Below are 22,324 nucleotides of genomic sequence, written 5' to 3'. Positions count from 1 at the left end.
AAAACATTTTGAGTACACCAGCTTTGCTTCATTTCCCATCTGGTTCATTTTAATACTTGTGATCTTGTTCTACTGTGATTAATATATTTATTTATACATACTTAATTTATAGTACACTTTTATTTTGTGATAATTGATATGTTAATGAGTAAAATATTAATTATTAAATCTTAGGAAAATAACACATAAAAAATGAATAAAGACCATAAGTACTAATATTTGGCACAGTCCAAGGTAACATTAAGTGCCATCCAGGGTTCAACAAAATAAAATATGGAAAGTCTTGCTAGAATACAGCTGAATTTCATTAAAAAAAAAAAAGACAGAAAGAAAAGCTCAGCAACCCCTGGGACTCCCGGTGGGGAACCCCGAGGCTCCTGGCTAGACCAGGTCAGGCACGCAGGGCAGGCCCTGGTGGAGCCCCCATGCCACACTGCCTTCTCAGCCTTCTCAGGGCTGCCTTCAATTCCTTGTTCCTCAGACTGTAGATGACCGGATTCAGGGTGGGGGGCACCACCGTGTAGAACACAGGCAGCAGAAGGTCAGAGATGGAGGGTGAGCTGGAAATGGGCTTCACATAGGCGATGCTGCCGGACACCAGGAAGAGGGTCACAACCACGAGGTGAGGGACACAGGTGGAAAACGTTTTCCACCTGCCCTCCTTGGACGGGATCCTCATGACGGTAGAAAAGATGTACCCGTAGGACAGCGTAATGAGACTGAAGCACAAAATCACAAGGCTGGTAACGAAGACCATGACTCGGACCTCAGGGAGGATCGCTGTGGAGTCCAGGAGGCTGAGCAGCTGGGGAATGTCACAGAAGAAGTGATGGACTTGGCTGGACCCACAGAATGGCAAGGAGAAAGTGGCCGCCATGTGCATGAGCCCAGAGATACCGCCACTCAGCCAGCACAGGGCCATCATCCTGACACAGGCACGCTGGCTCATGATGACCTCGTAGTGCAAGGGCCAGCAGATGGCCACACAGCGGTCATAGGACATCACCGTTAGGAGGGCTGTCTCAGTGGACACCAAGTTCATGAAGAAGAAGGCCTGCAGGGCGCACCCCCAGAAGGAGATGGAGGTGTCCTGGGTGAACGAACTGACGACAGACTTGGGGACTGTGACGGAGATAAAGCAGAAATCCAAGAAAGACAGGTGTCTTAAGAAGAAGTACATTGGGGTCTGCAGGCGGATGTCCACAGTGGTGACTGTGATGATCAGGAGGTTCCCCGTGAGAGCCGCCAGGTAAACTAGTAAGAACAGGACCGCATGTGTGGTCTGAACCGTCCAGGAGTCTGCGAACCCCACGAGGAGAAACACCACAGCCTCGCTGCTGTTCCCACCTGCAGCTGCTCGGCTTCCTCCTAGGATAGAAGAGTGGGTTACAGCTCTTTCTGCCTGGCTGCCTGCAATGACGTCCCTGAAGCAGCCAGGCAGGTGACTGCTGCATGACAGATCACACAAATGCACAGGTGGAAACTATCTTGCTACCTGAAATCTCGACCACACAGCACAACACTCGATACAAAGTACAACCTCAATAAATACAACGAAGGACCTGAGGGACCTGGAGAGATGAAACTAACATAGAAAATGACACGGGATTTTAATAGGAATTGCATTAAATCTGTGTAGCACTTCAAGTCGTAGGGCCATTTTGACAATATTAATTCTGCCTATCTAGGAGCATGGGAGATCTTTCCGTCTTCTGAGGTTTTCTTCAATTTCTTTCTTTAGTGTTCTGTAGTTTTCATTGTAGAGGTCTTTCACGTCTTTTGTTAGATTGATTCCCAATTTTTTTTTAGGCTATTGTGAATGGTGTAGTTTTCCTAATTTCTCTTTCAGTAGATTCATCGCTAATGAATAGGAATGCTTTTGATTGATGGGTGTTGATTTTATATCCTGCTACTTTGCTGAATTAATTGATTGGTTCTAAAAGTTTTCTGGTGTACTTTTTTTGGATCTGCTAAATATAGAATCATGTCATTGGCTAATAGTGATAGTTTGAGTTCCTCTTTATCTATTTGTATCCCTTTAATTTCTGTCTTCTGTCTAAGCAGGCTAGAGTTTCAAGGATGATTTGGTTTATATATTTATGGAATATGACTCATCTTTAAAGAAGAATGAAATTATGGCATTTTCCAGTAAATGGATGGAGCTGGAGAATATCATGCTAAGTGAAATAAGACAACCCCAAAAAACCTAAGGCCTAATGTTTTCTCTGATATGCAGATGCTAATTCATAATAAGGGCAGGGACACTAGGGAAGAACAAAGTTGCTCTAGCTTAGGTAGAGGGGAGTGAAGGGAGGGGAGGAATAGGAAGGTGGTAGAATGAAACAGACATTACTGCCTTATGCACATATATGACTACACGACCAATGTGATTCTACAACACATACAAGCAGAAGAATGAGAAATTATAACCCATTTATGTATGAAATGTCAAAGTGCATGAATGCATTTTACTATCATATATAACTAATTAAAACACACTAAAAAATTATAAAGTCAAAACAAAAAAAGAAAATTACAGGGGACCATGAGAAGAAAAGGATCTGACCACAAAGATAGTATCCACAGAAGAGAGAAGTACCCATAGGTGGGGAGAAATCAGCAGGGCTGCTCCCGTCTGTGGAGCAGACGTATTTGGAAGTGTGCATTTGTTGCTGTGGGGGGTGGGGGGTCTTCAGGGCTTCTCAGCTTTGGTGACAGTGGAGTGAGTGGGTTCGGTGACCTGGAAGGCACCTGCCCCACAGTGACTGAGAGCACCGCCCCCCTTGATGCCTCACGCAGGGGCACACCACAGCTCCCGGGGCTCCGTGCCTCATCAGAAGCAGCTGCTGAGCTCTGAAGGGGGCATGTTAGTGGAGGACGCAACCAAGCACAGCATCAGGGGGCAGCTGCTCTGGTGGACAAGAGGGTACGAGGGACACAGGTGGTGTTTGGACACGCTGGCCTTGCCATGCGCTGTTGGAGACAGGTGGGAGCTGCTCCTGGGTCAGGTCTTGATGGGTGTTTTGCTGTTTTTCAGACTGGTGTTTAGAAGACAGCGTGTGGAAACAGGAGGAGAATCAGGGTGTGCCGACTTCAGGGGCTGCTGGGCCGCAACTGGGACGGGCCTTCCCTCTCATGCCCTGGCCCTCAGCTCTCATCCGCAACCTGGACCCAGCAGCAGAATCCTGAGCATCTGGCCGCACGGCTGAAGCACTGAGCAGTTTCGGTGACCATCTTCTCCAGTGTCTGGCCCCCACTGTATTTGTTGGGTTAGTCCAGTGAAATGGCGTCTGACCACGTTCCCAGTCTCTGTGAGTGTGTCAAGCCACTCTCAATAGAACTCTCTGCCCGTAGCAGTTCATGATCAAGAATGTATGCACAACAAACCAACTCCCTGCAGAACTGCAGGAGTTTCAACACCTGTGTGTACTTATGAAAGCTCAGCTACCATCGGCACCACAGTTTTCCAGCACATCCAAAAGATCCCCTCATCTTCTCAGCAGTACAACCTCCTCCTCTGCCTGTTTCCCCTCTGGGCAGCCACTGACTGCTGAGCCGCTTAGGGCAGGTCCACAAGAACACCCAGAAGGAAACCCAAGGGGCATGGGCCAGGGGTCTTTCCCTGGGAATCTTGTCTCTCTCCACCTGCCCATGAGCCCAATGTTGTAGGGACACCGCAGCCAAGGGCACAGAGGAAGGCTCCTGTGAGCTGGAGGAGCAAACTCACACTGGGCTCTGTCTTCACTGTGGCTTACTGCAGCCAGATGACTTCTACCTTCACTCAAATGGGCTTCAAAGGACTGTATCCAGACAGCGATCATGGGGACAGAGATGGAGGACCCAGGTGTGGGCTCTGCCGAGCAGGATTGGGCCAAGACACTGGGATTGCCTCATTGAAGAGGATGCTTAAGAATTCAGCCAATGTAAACACTTTCATCTATGCACAGAACACCCCTTCAACCTCACACATACACACACACACACACACACACACACACACACTTACACACTCTCCCTAACTGTTACTGCTGAATAGTTCAAAGCCATAAGTAGAGACTGCTAGAAGACCATGCTCCTTTTGCCCCACACTTTGGGCAATTATACACTATTCATGCCAAGATCTGAAATAACAATCATACAAATGAAAGAAATGAATATTTATTCTAAAATTCATGGTCCTCCATCTAGACAGCAGATAAGGAGATAATGTGAAAATCCAAAAGTGCAACCTACTGATAAAGAAGTAAAATAGCATTTCTATCATTTTCCTCACCAACTCTGGGATCAGACTTACTGCATGGTGTGGACTGATTGCTAGTGAACTGGGTCATGGAGCAACTTCAGTTGTTCAAAATTCCAAACCCCTGTTCCTTCGTCTGAGATGGAACCTCAGCTTCTATGAGTATCTCTCAGGGCCAAATGGAGAAATGGCTTGATCTCACGGTGTGCTGCAGCCCTGGTCAGAGCAAGGTATCTTCGTCTTTCCCTAATCTAGAGGAACACACCTGGTGAGCACCATGCCTGGTGTTCACCTCACAATGCCAAGTTTATGGTCTTTGTTAAAAAAAAAATGCTGGCCAATAAATGAGATCTAGTGAGAGAAATTTTGCATGATTCTGAGCTCTCTGGGGGTAAGTTTCCTTGCATTAAAAATATGTTCTTTGGGAGAAAGAAACCAAAGTACAACTTTGATTAATCCCAGTGGACAGCACTAGTGGGAAATACCTCCTTTATGTGGAAGAAGGTAGAAGACTGGAAATTGATTGTATAGTACTTCGCATGCACCCAAAGTTCAATTACACACAGCATTTTTCTGAAGCAAGGGAAGCTTCAAAATCATATGTGGACCACAGACATTAGCCCAAACATGGATCCTGGGACTCAATTTCTGTTCCTCTATTTTCTTCCTAAACTACAACCCAATGGGTCTATTCCTATGTCCTTCCTCAGCCCTTCCTGTCTCAAGTCAAATAAGTGTACGGAGAGGACGAGTGTTAATGTTGTGTTTGCATCTTCTGTGAATTGATCTTAAAGGTGGACCTTGATGCTCTGGTCCATGCGCCTGTCCTCACTCTGAGTGATGCCGTTTTGTACCCACACCAGAACTGAGGCCACTGGATGTCTGTTTGTGGTACTGTTAAATATTGCCTCATTTAAAGTCGAGTTGATATTTATTTGTATGTAGGAACTAGTTTTATATTAGGAATGCTGATTCTTTGTGGAGGAAATGAGTGGAACATCGTTTTCCTGTTTGTAGTTTGGTATTTCTCTGCAGGTAGTCTCTGATAAATATACATTATTAATTTTGTGGAGTGTTTCTAGCCTTCCTTACTTTTTAAAGCTGCTTAGTTTATTTCCTCATTTGTTGAACAATTCTCTTTTAATTGCTAAGGTTGTGGATTAGGACTTTCCAACACTCGTCCCTTCACAGAAATATTAACCTGAACAGCCACTCGTGCCAAAACCCAATCACACCAGGCTGAGGAGCTGGGGGAGAGATGGTGGCTCCTGTGTGCAGCAGGAGAGGGAGGTGGCAGCTTCCCTTGCCTGTGGTTCCTCTCCTACTCCACAAGGACCACGTGGAGACGGTCTCCGAACAGGAGAAGCTCTGGACCTTGCTTCAGACCCCAGTGCCAGGCCCATCCCAGGGAAACCTAGAGCCAGGCTCTTCCCCAGGGCCCAAGGTCCAGGCAACTCTGCAGCCTTGGTGTCCAGTCCCGCCCTACCACAAGCAGCCTTGGCAGGCCAGGCTGCAGACACGCCCAGCTCCAGGCTGCCCCATGTATGGACTGGCCCCAGTAGCTCTAGGCCCTCTGCCAGGACCCCTGGACCATGCCTCCCGGTTGACCCCACAACCAGAGGGTCCCTCATGACACCTACCCCTGACCTACCTGAAGTCCTGAGCCTGTTCCACCACCAGGTCAGCCCATGACACCAGGCTACCCAGCCGTCCAGTGCAGACCAGACCCGGGAGTCCAGGCTTCAGGTCCAGCAGAGTGGGAGAGCAGCCCAAGATGGCTCCAGGTCCTGTCTGTGCACACGCCTCACGGTCAACCTGGTACCTAGAGATCTAGTAGCCAGGCCCAGCCAGTGACAGGCCAGCCTTCCCTGCCCCCAACCTCAACCAAAGTGAATCCATGACCCTACCCCTGCCCCAAAGCTTCACCATGGACCCACAATCCAGGCCGGACTCCATGCTGTTGGGAGCCACTTTGTCCCACAGAAGCAGCCTCTGAGGTGGGGCCCACCCAGTGGTTTGTTGTTGTGCCATGGACACTAGCTCTAGGCCTACCCAGTGCCAGACTGTCCACCATGGCACCATGTTCTAGCAGAACCAGGGCTCAGGGCTGTTACAGAAGACCTATCTGGGCAGTGCCCAGCACCAAGCCAGAGGCCGTGGCGCAGTCTCCAGGTCAGCCACACACAGCCTCCAGACTGTCCTCCACGAACAGAAGCTCAAAGCCAGCTCTGGACCCAGGGGTCAAGCCCACCCCAGCAGAGCCAAGCCTCAGGCCTCCCTCCCCTCAGGAGCCAGGTTCATAATAATCGTCCATTTTAAACTTGAGGAACATCAGCATGTGGCCTCGAGTGTGAGGGCCACTCTGTCCCCCCCACAGTGCCTCGTGTATGCTGGCTGTGACGTAATGTGAAGTCCTGTGTGATGGCCCCTTCTGCTCCCTCCTTGTTGAAGATTCGCTGGCTGTTCAGGGTCTGTGGCCATCGCTCTGCAGGCGTGGTCGGCTCTGCAGGCGTGGTCGGCCCTGCTGGCAGTGTCCCTGGAAGCGGGTCTCTGTGTACTTGCAGAGTGATATGCCTTGTTTTGCTCTGGGAAGTGGTTTCTCCTCACTCAGGGACACACTTAATAAATCTAACTTTAAAATAGGTCACACACATAATTTAATGCCAATTTTGGAGAAAATCATTAACTTCCCCAGAAAGGCCACTACTTTGTCTGAAACAAAACAAACTGTGGTGTCTCACTTCACAGGTCAAAGCCATCACCGCAGGAGCCCATGTGCCGATTACCCAGCTGATGAAATCTGTCTTCTGCAATCGCCACATTGTCCCCGTAGCCCTGTTCTTCTCCAGCTACTACAACACACGCATGCACACCTACAAACAACACACACACGTGCAAAGCACTTGCTGCTGTCTGCACAGACCCATGGGCCACAGATGGAGAGCAGGCTGTGGGTTCACAGGTGCGACCCAATCTCACCGGGACTTCTCTACTCCGCAGCTTGAGCTGGGTCTCCTTAGACCTGACTCCACTTCTCTCCTTGAGTCGCAAGAGTTATAAGAAAATACCAGGGTGCTGCATGAGCAGGAAGGTGGCAGAGTACGAAGCTCTATGCCCCAGGGACACACCGCATGTACCACGACATGTGGCCACACATCTCAGGAGACCTGCAGAGCCCCAGACACCCAGCAGTGACGCCAGGGAGTTAACAGGAGAGCAGTCCACCTCATTAGGGTCCACCTCTACCCAGGCCAGCAGAGCTGAGAGGTCCTGAGGAGGAGGAGTGAGGTGTGCAGGTCATGCCCGCCTGTCCCTGCACCGCGAGGCTGCACACCTCACTCCTCCCCAGCTCTGAGGGAAGTGGAGCAATGCGGGTGCTGGGGCAGATGAGAGGAAAGAAATGGCCTGACAGCTCTCAGTTGCTGGCGGGCTGTGTGGATTGAGTACTGCCTGGTAGAGGGCAGGGCTGAGGGCCGTGTTCACAGATGTGGGACTGGGAGAAGCAGCGCAGCCCGACACTTTCCCCCAGGGGCTTGGATGTGGCCTCCAGGTCTTTCCCTGCCCTCTGGAAAGGATGGGCAGTTCAGGATGGCCCCCGCACTCTACCAGGCTGGCAGACAGATCACGGCCCCGAGACATCTGCCACAGGAGGGAAGGGAAGGCACGCAGCCCGCGGTGGTGTCCCGGAGGTCAGCACAGTGCTGCAGGGAAAGAGGCTGGAGGTGACACTAGCCCACTCAGCCCTGGGAGACGCCAGCCTGAGCGTCCTCACACGGGAGACAAGAGTGCAACACGCTCCTACCTGGAAAAGGCCCGGGGCTGCCGGGGTCTCTCGGTGGCAGAACTGTGAGGTCTGACCCCACTGAAGCCAGACCTACGTCCTAAGAGAGGGTCCGGCACAAAGCTGCGAAGGGCATGGGACATCAGGGCTCGCGAGCACATCTCCAGTCACTGACACTACGGAGAGAGACCTGTGAATCAAGCCACCGTTCCAAAGAAGTGTCTCAGGGGCCCCGAGAGCAGACACCAAGAACGAAGCAATAACACATCAGCACAGGGACAATGTCAACAGAGAGGAGCCATAAAACAAGAAACAGGACATCTGTGGCTGAGGAATGCAACGACTGAGTGGAAGAACTCCATGGAGAGCTTCTATCACAAACCCAGTCAAGCAGAAGACGTATAGAAACAGAAGGCAGCAAACATCAGCAAAGAGAGAGATTGACCCCTGCAGGGTTGGTGGGAGTGCGCATGGCTGAGCCACAGGGAGTGACCATAGGTGCAGCCACCAGCCATCGGAACACCCAGAAAAGAACCTGCAGCACGAACCCTGCAGGTCATGCCCCGAGGAATAGGGAAGTCCCCCACTGGCCCCGGCGTGGGGACCTGGTGATGGTGTGTGAAGTGACCTGTTAGGCTGAGCCGAGATACACACCAGCTCCTGTCTATGCATCTGCAGAGCCTTAGAAAGTCGGACCCACAAAGATGAGACCAGAACGGATTACGGGGTCTCATGCCTCACAGATGTGGCCCCAGGCAGACAGGAGGACCCAGGCCAGGAGATCCGTTGCACAGGGCCACCATTGTGCCTGAGAGCAGTTTATCTTACACTTGAAAACTGCTAAGAACGTAATATTACACAGCCTCAGCACAAAACAGCAAAACACATGTTAGATAGTGTGGGTTTTATTTTTTTAAATATTTACTTTTTTAGTTTTAGGTGGACACAATATCTTTATTTTACTTTTTGGTGGTACTGAGGATTGAACCCAGGCCTCATGCATGCTAGGCCAGTGCTCTATCACTGGGCCTCAACCCCAGCCCCAGCGTGTATTTTAATTACATGGACTTCGCCTTTTCACAAAATGTAGCTATATCAAAACAGTACACTGTGTATACACTTGTGTGACATGTGGCAATTAAAATACGGAAAGAAGGGAGGGAGAAAGAGAAGGTATATCCACCTAATGGACTATCATTCTGGCTTTTAGTAAAGAGGACTCTGCCACTTAGGGGGAGGCAGATGCCCCTGAAGGGCTCTGCAGAGAGCTGGGGCAGGATTCCACTCCCAAGAGGTATTGGAAGTCGTCCAGATGCACAAGTGCAGCTTAGAATGGCGGCTTCCAGGGTGTGGCTGGAGGAGGAGAAAACAGGGAATTCTCTTCTATGGATGCAAAGTTTCAGTCATGCATGCTGAGGGAGCTCACAAGGAGCACAATACTACTCTGCACACTTAACAAGATGTTGAGAGGGAGCCAGGCACTGTGGCCACACCTGTGATCCCAGCAATGCAATCCTAGCAACTCCAGAGGCTGAAGCAGGAGGATCCAAGCTTGAGGCCAGCCTCAGCAACTTCCTGAGACCCTGTCTCAAAAGATGAAAAGGACTGGAGATGTAGCTCAGGGGTAGAGCACCCCTGGGTCCAGTTCCCAGGACCAAAAATGTTGAAAGGGTAGATCTCACGTTGGGTTCTTACAACAAAAGGGAGGCACAAGCAAACTTCTAGAGGTGGTGGACACATTGAATACCGTGACCGTGGTGACCTTCTCAGGGTGTCTGCTTAGGAGACAGCTCATTCAGTTGTACACGTTAGATATTTACACCTTCTGCATATCAGTCACTCTTCAATAAAGCTGCTTTTCACAAGAGGAAATGCTGTTGTTTGAGCTCTCCTTAGTCTTACTGATTAAATCATGAGATGGTCAGAACAGCAGTATTAGATCACATTTTCTTTCAAAATACTTGTGTCTACCATGCGTGCTGGGACCTTCAGACCAGGAAGGAGATGCACCAGGTCATGAAAAAACACCTGACACGTTTTATTCCTCTGACCCTTCTGGGAATCTTGACATGCGTCTGAGATAAGAAAGAACTGACGGAGAGGAAGGGCTGAACAATACCTACTGATCTGCAGATCAGGGGTGAGTAGGGACCTCAAGCATGCTCTTTTTCCCTCGGCTCAGCTCTTGGCCCAGCGAATACGTGACAGCTCAGTCCTCGTGAACCCTCATGAGGACAGAGGCAGGGGCAGTTTTGTGGGCGTGGAGTGTGGGGCTTGGGCTTGGCTGGCAGAGGCTGGTGTGGATCCCCAGGCAGCTCCTGGCACATCATGTCCGCAGGGGACACAGTTTTCCTGAGAGGAGCTTTCTCAGCGCCCCCTTCACATCCTTATTCCGTAAGGTGTAGATAAGGGGGTTCAAGGTGGGGGTCAGCATGGTGTAGAAGAGGGAGATGAACTTGCCCTGGTCCTGGGCATAACTGTCACTGGGCTGCAGGTACATGTAGATGATGGTGCCGTAGAAAATGACCACCACTGTGAGGTGGGAGGAGCAGGTGCTGAAGGCTTTGTACCTGGCCTCCGAAGACCTGATCCTCAGCACCGCTCGAGTGATGAAGCCGTAGGAAATGAGGATGAGCATGGGTGGGATCACGAGGAACAGGATGCTCACGAGAAAGAGCACCAGCTCGTTCACAGTGGTGTCCACGCAGGCCAGCTTGAGGAGAGCGGGCACCTCACAGATGAAGTGGTCCAGCCTGCTGTTGCCGCAGAGCGGCAGCTGCAGGGTGAAGGTGGCATGGATCAGGGAGTTAGCCAGCCCGCTGAGCCAGGAGGTGGAGGCCAGCTGCTGGCACACCCTCGGGCTCATGATGACCACATAGTGCAGGGGTCTGCAGACAGGTTCATAGCGATCCAGGGCCATGACAGCCAGGAGGATGCACTCGGTGGAGCCCAGAGCCAGGGACACGTACAGCTGCACCACGCAGCCGCCGTAGGTGATGGTCTTTGCCGGTCCTCGCAGGTTCACCAAGGTCTGGGACGCCAGGCTGGTGGTGAAGCAGACGTCCAGCAAGGAGAGGTTGCTGAGGAAGAAGTACATGGGGGTATGGAGAGCGGGATCCAGGTAGGAGACGGCCATGATGGTGAAGTTTCCCAGCAGGGTCAGGAGGTAGAAGAACAGGACAAACACGAAGAGCACAGCCTCCAGGCGGGGGTGGGCGGAGAAGCCCAGCAGAATGAACCCCGTGGGGGAGCTCCCATTGGCCCAGCTCATGCCTCCCAGGGAGCTGCCCTTGCAGAGGGAAGGAGGAGACCCGAGAGGGTGGGCCTAGGCCCTGTGAGAGCCCAAGGGGTCAGCAGACCCAGCCCTCTGTGCTGCTGGCCCTGGAGGTCAACAGCCTCTCCCTCCAGCCCACTGACTGTCCATGGGAAACCACAGACGCCTTCAGCTTTGGAGCTGGTGATTGATGACCAGAGACGGAGTGGGTGTTTGCCTGTATGTAAAGACTGTGCCGTGACTGCCACGAAAACAGGCTTTCTTCAGATGAAGGGGTGACGGGCCTCTGCCTTGTGCCAGCCACTGGCGAAAATCTTCACGAAAACCTGATCACAGGCGCAGGTGGGGGTTGGAAAGAGTGCCCCTTCTTGGCCGCCCCCACACGTGCTCATACTCCGTTTGTGCCCTTCTCTTCACAGTCCAGGAGACAAAACCAGATTGAACACTTACATAACTGAATGCCAAAGATGAAGATCATTGTTAAAAATGTACTTTATTTATTTAGGTATTATTTAGAAAATTTGGTTAAAAGTCTTCAAAGGTCAAAAAAGAGAAATACTGAAAAATAATATATATGTTACTAGTAAAGAGTTAAAATGCATTATATCATTCTTTTAAAATTCACTTAAAAGAGTACTTACACAAATCTATTAAAAGTCCTTAACTTGACTGGAGCAAAACACCAATTAATTTTTTTTTAGAGAGACAGAGAATTTTTTAATATTTATTTATTATTTTTTTAGTTTTTTCATTGGACATAATATCCTTATTTTTGTTTTCATGTGGTGTTGAGGATCAAACCCAGCGCCCTGCGCATGCCAGGCGAGCATGCTACCGCTTGAGCCACATCCCCAGCCCCACCAATTAAATTTTAAGGAAATGCAAAACTTATATGAGAGAGGCCAAGGAGCCTGAGGTCATGAGAGAGAGTTGGACAGGGGTGCAGAAGCCCCCTTTGTGAAAGGTTCACAAAGACCTATGCCTGGGAGAAAGCAGACAGAGTCTGCCTGACGGCCACTAAGCCAAGGGACACTTCCAGCTCCCACCTCCACGCTGGCCTGAGACTCTCCCAGGGCCGAAGGCTTCCCTCTCGGATGGCACTGACACAAAGACACCATGTAGGGCCAACTGCAGAACGGTGCGGTGGTCCTCATGAGGTATCAGGCTCAGGGTGGACACAGACCTAGAACCACCTGAATGACACTCTTCCCTGACCGGGACCGTGGAGTGAAAAATGCCCAAATAAACCTAAGCTGGTTTCCAATGGAGAGGGGGATAAACCAATGGCACAGGACAAGTCTGCATTTTGTTTTCAGATGAGAAAAGGAGGGAGATGTTAAATAACAGAATACAATTTTCATTCTGAAAAATTGTCTGATTGGCCACCACTCCCAATTCAAATTCATGTCACAACCCATCAGCCGGTGACGCCTGCTGCGTACCCACACCCGGAGCTCAGCGCGCAGGTTCTGAGAAAGGGATGCGCCTGGGTGCAGATTTGCTCCCTGCACGGGAAGCAGAAGCAAGGGCGTCCTGGCCCGGGCCATGCTAAGTACGGCTTCCAGGACTCTCAGACATTCTCAGCCTATTCCTAGTGGAGGATCTGTACACTAAACATGGGAGCCAGGCAGAGGCTCCCCGGAGGCCTGCAGAAGCTGGCCGAGATGTCCGCCAACACCACCCACACAAACCCATGAGAGGCTTGCAGAGGACCTGGCTTTGGGTGCCTCTGGAAGAGAGCCTTCTGCTCATGCAGAAGGATGAGAGAGAAAAAAAAATTGCCAAGAGACTGCAAAGGACCTGGTTTAAGAACCTGGACACACTAGCGGCTGTGCCAAAGCTGGTATAGAGCCTGGCACTGCACAGACGGAGGAAAGAGATGCAGCTAGTAACACGCTCCTGTGAGCTGAAGAACCTCGTTCTCCAGGGTGGAGTGGCCCCTTCTTCAGGGTGGAGTGGCCCCTTCACGTTCCTGCACCTCTGGGCAGCCCTGCACCCTGCAGCTCCCCACACTGGCTGCCCCCCACGTGGCTGCACCTTCTCTCACCTGCTGCCTGTGACACCCACAGGGAGAGTGACTGCAAGATCCTGGATCTCAGGAGACAAGGTCCTCCTGGCTCTGGCCCTGCCCATCCCTGTCCCGGCTCCCCAACCTCGTAAGATGCATTTTATGCCTCCTGTATCCTTAAATTGTGTCTACCCCAAATCCAGACGCCACTGACCTCATGAAAACCTGCAAACACTGTAAGCTGCCTGGAAAGGGAGGGGCCCTATTTACCAAGACTTGATGGATGTCTAGTGCGCGCTAAGGGGTCAGCGTGCTGCGAGAGGCTGGCTGCACTTTCCCAGTGTCCTGGGTCGCACAGTCACTAGGCCTTTCTGGACATTGAGGAAAACAGGAAGTGGGCAACCTCAGGAATGGCTGGGTGGGGAGGTGCTGGAGATGCCAGAGAGAGCAACAGAGACCCAAATGAAATTGCAGCGAAGCCTTTATTCACTTGCTGTGGGGCCGTAAGGAAGCTCTGAGAGGGAGCAGGAGCCTCCCCTCCCGCCCTCCTCCTAGGGAGCCCTGTGCATGCCAGGTGTGGTGAGAAGCTGCCCCTGGGGGGACTCAAGAGGGGAAGAAGGGCTGGGCTTACACAGGTACTGACCACCCACTCAAAGACGGGCACCTGTCCTTGAGATTTTCTTGCTGCATCTACAAGGCAGCCTTGGGAAAGGCACAAGGAACACCTGTGCCTGAAGCATCAGGCAACAGGAATGCTCAGGACAGAGCTGGCAAGACAGGGACATGCATGACCAGCCAGGGACACCAACTCTCCCCATGACCCTTCAGTCTCAGGGCACTGCTGTGCTGCCGGCCTGGTGTGGGAGAGCAGCTCTCTGGGGCCTGCCCACCACACCCTAGAGGTTGCCTGTGCCCAGAACCTCACATGGGGTTTCATTCACAAGCTGGCTCCACACCCTGTACCGTGGCACCAGCCCAGGGCAGCCTCCGGCCACCGCAGGCAGAGAGCTGTGCCATGGGCTGACGGGGTACTCATAGCCTCTCCTAAGGGGCAGAATCAAGGTTCCTGGCCTAGCACACTTCCCAGATGCACCGTTCCTCCAGGGCAACTCTGCCAACCAGCGGAAAGAGCAACGGTGGTTACTGTACCCTGTGTCTGCTCAGGCATCATAGGACCAGGTCAGACGATCACCCACTGGTGAAGTGCCTGGCCTTGTGTTCAAGCAAGATGCCCTGGACATGCAGACTCCAGTTCTTGCTGAACCTCAAGTCTGAGAATATACAAGTGCTTCCCTGGAGGGACCCCAGAAAGGGAGACCAGAACCACAAGTCAGAAAAACCTGTCCTCTGCAACACCTCTGGTTCTCACCCAGCAGCATTCAGCCCCAAATCCATTTTATTCTTTTATTTAAACTTTTTCAAGTGTATTTAAAATTTTAGGTTATTATTTTAGAATACTTTTAGGTTAATAGCAAAATTGAGGAAAAAGCAGAATTTTGACCATTAAAAAAAACTGAAATGTAATAAACATTTACATTTTAATGAGGAAAGGGAGATCTATCCTCTTCTGTTTGTAATTTTACAGCAAAGATGCCTTCCAACCAGCAGCACTTACTGTGCCTGCTCACAAAGACCTGATGCTCTGTGTAGGAGATACTTGGCTTATGATGCAGCCCAGGTCCCCCCTCGTCACGGATCTGCCACAGCAGAAACAGCCTGAGAAACAGTGTCCCAAACAGCCCTTGGTTATTAACAAGAGGCTGATCATAACACCTTTTTCCACATCAAGTCCTGTTCCTCTTGACTCACCTTTTGTCTCCTGGCCCATGAGAAGACGCCCTGACTCTCACACCAATGCTGCTGCCTTTTCCCCTTAAGTCAGACCATTTCTTGTTCGCACCGTGAACTCTCCTGACTAGTCGCTGTGGTCTATCTGCTCTGCACAGCGAGTGGCAGAGCCTGGAGGGGTGGGAGGCTCCAGCCTTGCTGCTATCCACAGGGACTCACAGTCCTGTCATTTAAAACTCTGTCATTTTGATTGACAGACGCCACTCCCCTGCTTGAGCCAGCAGCTCCCGATTTCAAAGGCCTGCAGAGCTTCCCTCCTGGAAGAAGAAGCCAGGGTAAGCCATTCCTCTGCAGCAGTTCTGCAGGGCTGGAGCTCCAGGGTTGGACTGCTCCCCTGGGGTGCAGAGCCGTGGGTCTAGCTACACGTCTGCCTGCGCACCTGTGTCACCTGTATGTCTAGTGCCTCTGAATCTATCCTTCTAGTCATCGCAGCCATCATTATCCATGGTGTTCTTATTTTAATTCTTGAGGGTTGGTGTCATACTAAGCAATTGCATGACACTGGCTTGCATTTATGAGAAATTACAAGATACAATTCTGAATCCCAGAAGTTCCCCTGGCCCAGGCAACATCACCATCACCCTAGTGACAGAAGCAGCTGACTGGGATGGGAACTGTGAGGTTCGTGGACTCCATGACCCCAGCAAGACCCCGGACACCCGGGCTGCACAGACCACCGGCCTACTCACTGTGAGGGGCAGAGCTCACGTTTCTCCTGTCCTCAGAGAGCAAGCCTTGGGGTCCATGTCCAAATAATTCCCAGACCACAGGTCACTGACTTCAAATCAAGGTCTGTTGAGACACGTTTCCAGGACCCAATCCTGGAAAAGCCACCTCAGCGAGACAGGGACTCCTGGGTGGGAAACAGAAGACTCATCAAAGGGCCCTGGTTTGTTCCTGGTGCTGCATCTTCTGAGGAAAGCGACGTCCCGTAGGCAATTAGCTGAGGAGCTGACTAACCTCTGGGGGCGGTCCAGGAAGAAGAGGTTGCATCTCCCCAGTGTGAGGGGCCTTCCTTCTTGAGCATCACTCTGGGACCTTCTGCTTGATCAGGGAAGCAGCAGTCAACAGGCTTGTCTAACACTTAACAAAATCACAATTAAAAAAAAAACAAAACCGTTATAAAAATAACAATTATAGCTGGGAGTAATGGTGCACACCCGTCACCCCAGAGGCTTGGGAGGCTGAGGCAGGAGGATCCCAAATGCAAAGTCAGCCTCAGCAAGTTAGCAAGGCCCTATCTCTAAATAAAATATAAAAGGGCTGGGAATGTGGCTCAGTGGTTAAACACCCTGGGTCCAATCCCTGGTACCCCTCCCTCCACACACATACACAAATCCACTTCTGCTAAGCCCTTCCCCCTTATGGCAGAGGATTCTCTCAACCCATTTAAAGCTTATTTTTCCACCTGTGCTTTTGGTTCCCTGCACCAAATAACTTGCTCCATGAGCATCTCTCCATCAGTACAAAATAGCCTCACAATAAATCACCAGGAAAAGCACTCTCTCTCTTATAATCTCGTCTTTACCTGTGGAGCCATCAAGCCCCACCCAGTTTCCTCACCTCTGATCCTGCTTCCTCTCTCCAGATTGGACGCAGCTGCTGATCACATTCCTTTGTGCAGCTCCCTCAGGGGGACCAGATCCATGGGTCCACATAGAATCTGCACCTGCTGATGGGCCTCCAAGAGACCTTGTTCAAACTCACACTATCCTGAATGGGCAGAGGCCACCACCAACCCAATCATGCTGCTAGACATGCGGGTCTCCCATCAGGCTTGATGGAAGAGCTGGGGGAAGGCCCAGAACCTGCCTTCTGAGTGTGACGTTCTTCATGCAATGTAGCACCATCACTTAGGGCATTCATCGACATGTTGAAACTGAGTCTGTTTACAAATATCTCAACATCTCTGTCTTCATTACCTTGACTCTCTCAGAGCCTTCTATTGCTTAAATATTCTCTGAACTTTCTTCTCTGAATATACAGCTTCCTTCAAATTTCAATATTTTCCTATATGAAATACACCAGTGTAGCTTGTAGTATGCTTATTTGGGAGGAAAAACATCATTAAACACCTTTTTAAAGTTACTTCCCCTGGACTTTGGTACCTTGTATTAAGTGTGTCTTGTTATATTAGTGTATATTGGGTAATGAGGGTATATTGTTTTATTAACAAGTGTGCATTGTTGTATTGATCAGTGTGCCTTATTATATTAGTGTGTGTTGTTACACTAACATGTGTTGTTATCTTGGTGTGTGCTGGTGTACTAGTGAGTGTGGGTTACTAGGGAGTGCCTGCTTGTTCTCACTAGCACTCCTCACCATCCCCACGTGCTCAGTGTGCTCCTGAGGCTGAGGCTCAGCTGAGAAAGATGACTGTCTCAAGTGAGTGACAGGCCCACACCTTGCAAAAACCGATCTTGGGTTGGGTTCCTAGCAGCTCCGTCCTCAGGTCTAGTGGCCTGGGTCTGCCTCCCAACCATGCAACCTATAGAATGCAAATTCTCCTCGCCTTTCAGCTGGTGATGATGCTCTGTGGAGTAGAGAACACTGCAAACACAATCATGCTCTAAGAAATACAAGGACACCCATTCCTCCCAGACCACTATGCCTAACATAAACCAATGCCTTTGTCGTTACAGAAATGGAAAAACTCAGATAACTCCAACCAGAGAGAGCACTGAGGTTTGGTTGAAGGTTTTACTCAACTAAGGGAGAGAAAAACCACTCTTCATCACCCTAGAGAGTGTGATATGGGTGTGTGGTGGTCTCGTGGCAGATGTGGTCAGCATTAGCAAACAGTCAGCTGGAGGGCTGTCGGTGGAAGGCAACTACTTGGCAACTGTTGAAACCAGCAGCTGAATTGATTTCTCTGATCCCCCAAACCAGCTCATTCCTCTTTCTTCTGTTGTGTGCGCGTGCACAGGGTTGTGGGGTGGGGTGGGGATTGGTCTTGGATCTGGTTTTTATTCTTTGCTTCACCACTCCTTTAGGCACTCTGGACACCACCAAGCTCCAAAACCATCTTTAGGAAGTGGATTATTTTCTCTACCTTCTTAAATTTCTTTTTCCTACAGTCATTTACATTTTTAACCTTTGGCTCCAAGTGGATGCAAAGTGTGCTTCCTGTTGGTGGAGGGAAGTCATTACACAGATGTTTTATTACCACATGAGGACATCATATCTGAGTTATGAAATAACATGACAGTCCACATTGATTGTAGGTATTGATATATTTTCATAAAAATATGCAAAGCCCAAACTTGCATCGTTGACTAGGTATTAATTCAATGAAGATGTGATTACATCAGAGTAGAAATGTTTGATCCCATAATATATTGCAGTACGACTTGAAAGCAGAAACAAAAAGCAAGGTAATTAGGAGTGCCAAAATTTCAATCAGTGATCTTTAAAATTTATCAATTTTCAAACCCCTGAGCATCACAATGTAAGAATATTCAGGTTTAGCACTATTATTAAACAAAGTAAAATGAGTAAAGAAAGTTAAATAATTTAGGAAAATACAAGAAAATAAAATAGTAAACTATCATTTTAAATAAACAGAAGTCTCTAAATTAAACATCAGCAAAAAAAAGGAGTCTAATAGCACATCAGAGATAAATATATAAAATTAAAAGTGTGGTAGATTTTAAAAACATTTTAATAGAATTCACTTCATAAAGAGGTTTCTACCTAAGGCAGCAAATTAGGATGTTGTAACTCCAAGCAATTTGTAGTTTGGTTATAAAATTGTGAAACATACATTCTGCAAGACTCCCTGGTTTGTTTTTTTTAATTCCAGTGGAGAACATTTGCAGTCTTTCGTTTTGAAAAGCACCAGGCGCTACATTGAGACCAAACGAAGGAAGCTCCTCGCTGCCCCTCCCCAGATTCCCAAAGACTCTCTTCCCAAGCCCAGCCACTTTCCCTCCCAACCCTCCCCAATACTGACTGTTCTCCGGTACTTGGTTTCTGAGCACCTGTTTTGAGCCTCTGAGACCCTGCGCCCTGGGTTCTCCACCACCACGACAGACACTTTGGGTTGGGTGGGTGATGTGACCACGTAATGTAGTGTGGGGATTTTGGGTCCCACCATCCAGAACCAATCCACTGAGACTTAAGCCATCCCAGGAGACAGAGTCCACGAACACTTGACAATGCTTCTCTCTGTGTCCCCATGGCACCTGACACCTGTTAGGACTGCCAATTAAATGCACCACTCTTGGAAAACAAGGAACTCATAATGAATAATTGTCTTTGCCCTAACCATCTAGCTGAAAGCATTCCAACCTCTATTTGTCTTTCTGTCACACAGTGTGTTCAGCTTTCTGTTATTCCAACACACACCTGGGATCATCAGCCTATGGAAAAGCGGGTTTGGTTCTGCTCATGGTTTGGGATATTTCAGCCCATGCTTGGGGGTGAAACTGCTCTGGGATGTGGTGTCCACCATGGTGGGAGCACATGGAGCAAACCTGTTGATCTCACCACCTGGCAACCCTAGAAAGAGACAAAGTAGAGGCTGGCAGTGCCCATGCCCTTTTTCTGGGACTGCCTAGTCCTGGTTTATGATGACTGGCTCCAAGTGCCATGAGACCAAAGGAAGAGAGGCAGAGAGATCTCAGCTTGCACAGGGAAGGACTTACTTGGGGGCTTACTGACACAAAATGGGTCCTGGGTGGCAGCAAGACCAGTTGGATTCCTGCAATTTGGGTCAGAAAGAGAGGAGTATTAGTGGGTTAGGACAAAAGTGACATCCTCCTGGCTGGAATAGGCCTGGTTTATTAGGATAATAATGAAGAGTCAGGCACACCCCTAGAGCCAGGATCCAGTGGTAAAGGCCACATGTGACTAATGGTTTTGTCTCCTTAGGGCTTGCTGGGAAACCAGGCGGGAAACCCAGCTATGGTTCCCCACGACCCAGGATGGCTGCCTTTGAGCCAGTCTGCCCCCATGAACAGCTTCATGGGCACAGCCCAGTGACCCAGAGACCTCCCCTCAGCCCCTTCTCCCAGGCTGGAGCTCTGTGCTGGGGGCCAAGCCTTCAGCGCCCAGGCCTTTGGGGACATTTCAGGTCCAGTCACAGTATTCCACCATAACCCACAAGGGCCCTTGCAACATGCCATGCATGCACTTCAGCCCAGAGAACCAACATTTTAACTGCTGCATGACCCAAAGTCCACGTCCATCTCCTCCAAGACTCAGCTACCAGCCCTGTAAAAATAAAAATGAGAGTTACTTATTTCTGAGATTCAATAGTGGGACAGCTACAGGGTAAACATTTCCACTCCAAAAGGCAGAAAGAAGGGAACAAAAAGGAGGGCTCAGATCAAAGCAAGACCAAAACCCAGCAGGGCGAACGAACATTAAATCCTCAGGTCCAAGCCCATCCTTCTGGACACGCTGTGCTCAGACATGGGCTCCCAAGGGCTTGATTCTCATGATGGTGGCCCGAGCGTCCCACTCTCTGGACCGCTTTGCACACTGCCTGCAGATCCCCTGGCCAGCACTTCTCCCTCCCTGGGGTCTCAGTGAAGCTTCATCTCACCTCGGATCCCCGTGCGTCATCCTGTCAGGGGCAGCGTGCGGGGAATCCAACCCCCAACACCCTGTCTGGCCCCTGGGCCTTGCTTTGAACCCCTGGTGAAGCCTGCACCATGTCCTGCACCCTGCATCCTGCAGAAGGAGTGTCACGTGGAGACACCCACATGAGCAGTGCTGGGCAGCCCAATCCACAGCTGGAGGACCTCAGAGCTGCTTGTTGGCCAAATGGTGTCTCCTTGAGTTTGGGGCTCCCTGGGCCTCTAGTCTCCGCCAGTCCTGAAGCAGGCTTGCATTTCCACTTGTCTGAGCCTGTGATGGCTGTAGCATGGTTGGTTCCTGAGAGGCCCTCAAGGTGCCTTTCCTCTCGTCCTGGTGCTGAGCATGTGCACCCTCCTGGGCCAAAATTGCACACCCTCCTCTATAAGGGAACTGTAACAGCTATGTGTTCAACACGGTGGAACCGAGTTCTGGAGTTATGCCATGGTGGGATCAGGTGCCTGTCTCTCTCTCTCTCTCTCTCTCTCTCTCTCTCTCTCTCATCTACCTCTGTATCTCTACTTATTAACTACGTTGTTTCTGTGAATAAAATGCACTTCACATGCCAATCGAACACAGTAACTGTGGAACACTAACTTTGGGGATGTCAATAAATTGCCCCATGTCCACATTCAGTATGCAGAGCTGAGACCGGCCAGTGCTCCAGCTTCACCTATCGGCACCTCACTGCACTGAGAGGACAAGCCAACCCTGACTGCAGCTGCGAGGTTCGTTGTCACCCTTTACAACCGTTTGGGGACAGAGCATACTCCAATGACCCGGCCAGAAGGAACTCTGACTGTGAGGCGGTTTGAACTTGTTGGAGTTCCCACTCGGTCAGGAATTGCATCATATGACGTTTCTTAGCTTCGTTATTTTGTGTCCCGCCAGCTCTTGACCCACGGGACGAGTGGCTTTGAAACAACCCTGTTTGAGGTTCATGTCTTGCACAAGCATCTCCCCCTACACCGGGGAGTTACTGAGTGGTCATAAGGATGTGAAGAGAAGGGGGAACCCCAGGGTCACCCAGCAACCTTAAACAAGTGTCGTTCTCCTAGCCGTTGGTCTGGAGGTACCCGTGACCCGTTGGCAATGAGCTGAGGAACTGCTGATCTCTGGGGGTCACCCAGGAACAATAAGTCACACTCTCTCCCTGTGCGGAGGGCTCTCTTCTTCCTTTGACACCTCTTGGGCTCGTTACTTTATAGAGGAAATACATCGTTTAACATAGTTTTTGAGCTAATAAAAATAGCATTGTATTTTTCTAATATTTTCTTTTTATTTTTAAACTAATTTTCTTTTCTGAACTGACACACACAAAAAAAATACAAAAATGGTACATGGCAGTGGATACCTGTGATCCACCAGTAACCCAAACTGGGAAAGCAGAGTGAGCCTCCTGCTCCCCGGCCTCTGTGGCTTCTCTCTGGCTAAGACACGGACAACCCTTCTTCCTTCTTGTTTTGTTATTTTTTCTTTTATTTATGATTATGTTAAGTTACCATCATTTCAAAATAATTTGTACTAATCAACAGATGTTCTCTAAGCCTCGGAGTAACCACAAAGCAAGAATCTATAATACACAAAAAAAAG

The 22,324-nt window shown here is 49.9% G+C and overlaps 2 protein-coding genes across 2 annotated transcripts; both read right to left on the bottom strand.

Annotated features, from left to right (window-relative positions):
• Nucleotides 1-391: 391 nt before the first annotated feature.
• Nucleotides 392-4,331, bottom strand: LOC143400147 (olfactory receptor 14L1-like). Its single transcript, XM_077109428.1, has 2 exons — nt 4,295-4,331; nt 392-1,368 (listed from the first exon to the last, which is right to left on the bottom strand). Exons 1-2 carry the CDS (start codon nt 4,329-4,331, stop codon nt 392-394), a joined length of 1,014 nt encoding a protein of 337 aa, XP_076965543.1.
• A 6,016-nt stretch (nt 4,332-10,347) lies between these two features.
• Nucleotides 10,348-11,292, bottom strand: LOC143641701 (olfactory receptor 2G3). Its single transcript, XM_077109427.1, has one exon. It carries the CDS (start codon nt 11,290-11,292, stop codon nt 10,348-10,350), a length of 945 nt encoding a protein of 314 aa, XP_076965542.1.
• Between the last annotated feature and the right edge of the window lie 11,032 nt (nt 11,293-22,324).

The sequence above is a fragment of the Callospermophilus lateralis genome, chromosome 5 (assembly GCF_048772815.1).
Source record: "Callospermophilus lateralis isolate mCalLat2 chromosome 5, mCalLat2.hap1, whole genome shotgun sequence".
NCBI classification, from domain to species: Eukaryota; Metazoa; Chordata; class Mammalia; order Rodentia; family Sciuridae; genus Callospermophilus; species Callospermophilus lateralis.
Note: the sequence above shows the minus strand (reverse complement) of the source record. Positions and strands in the feature narration are given on the sequence as shown.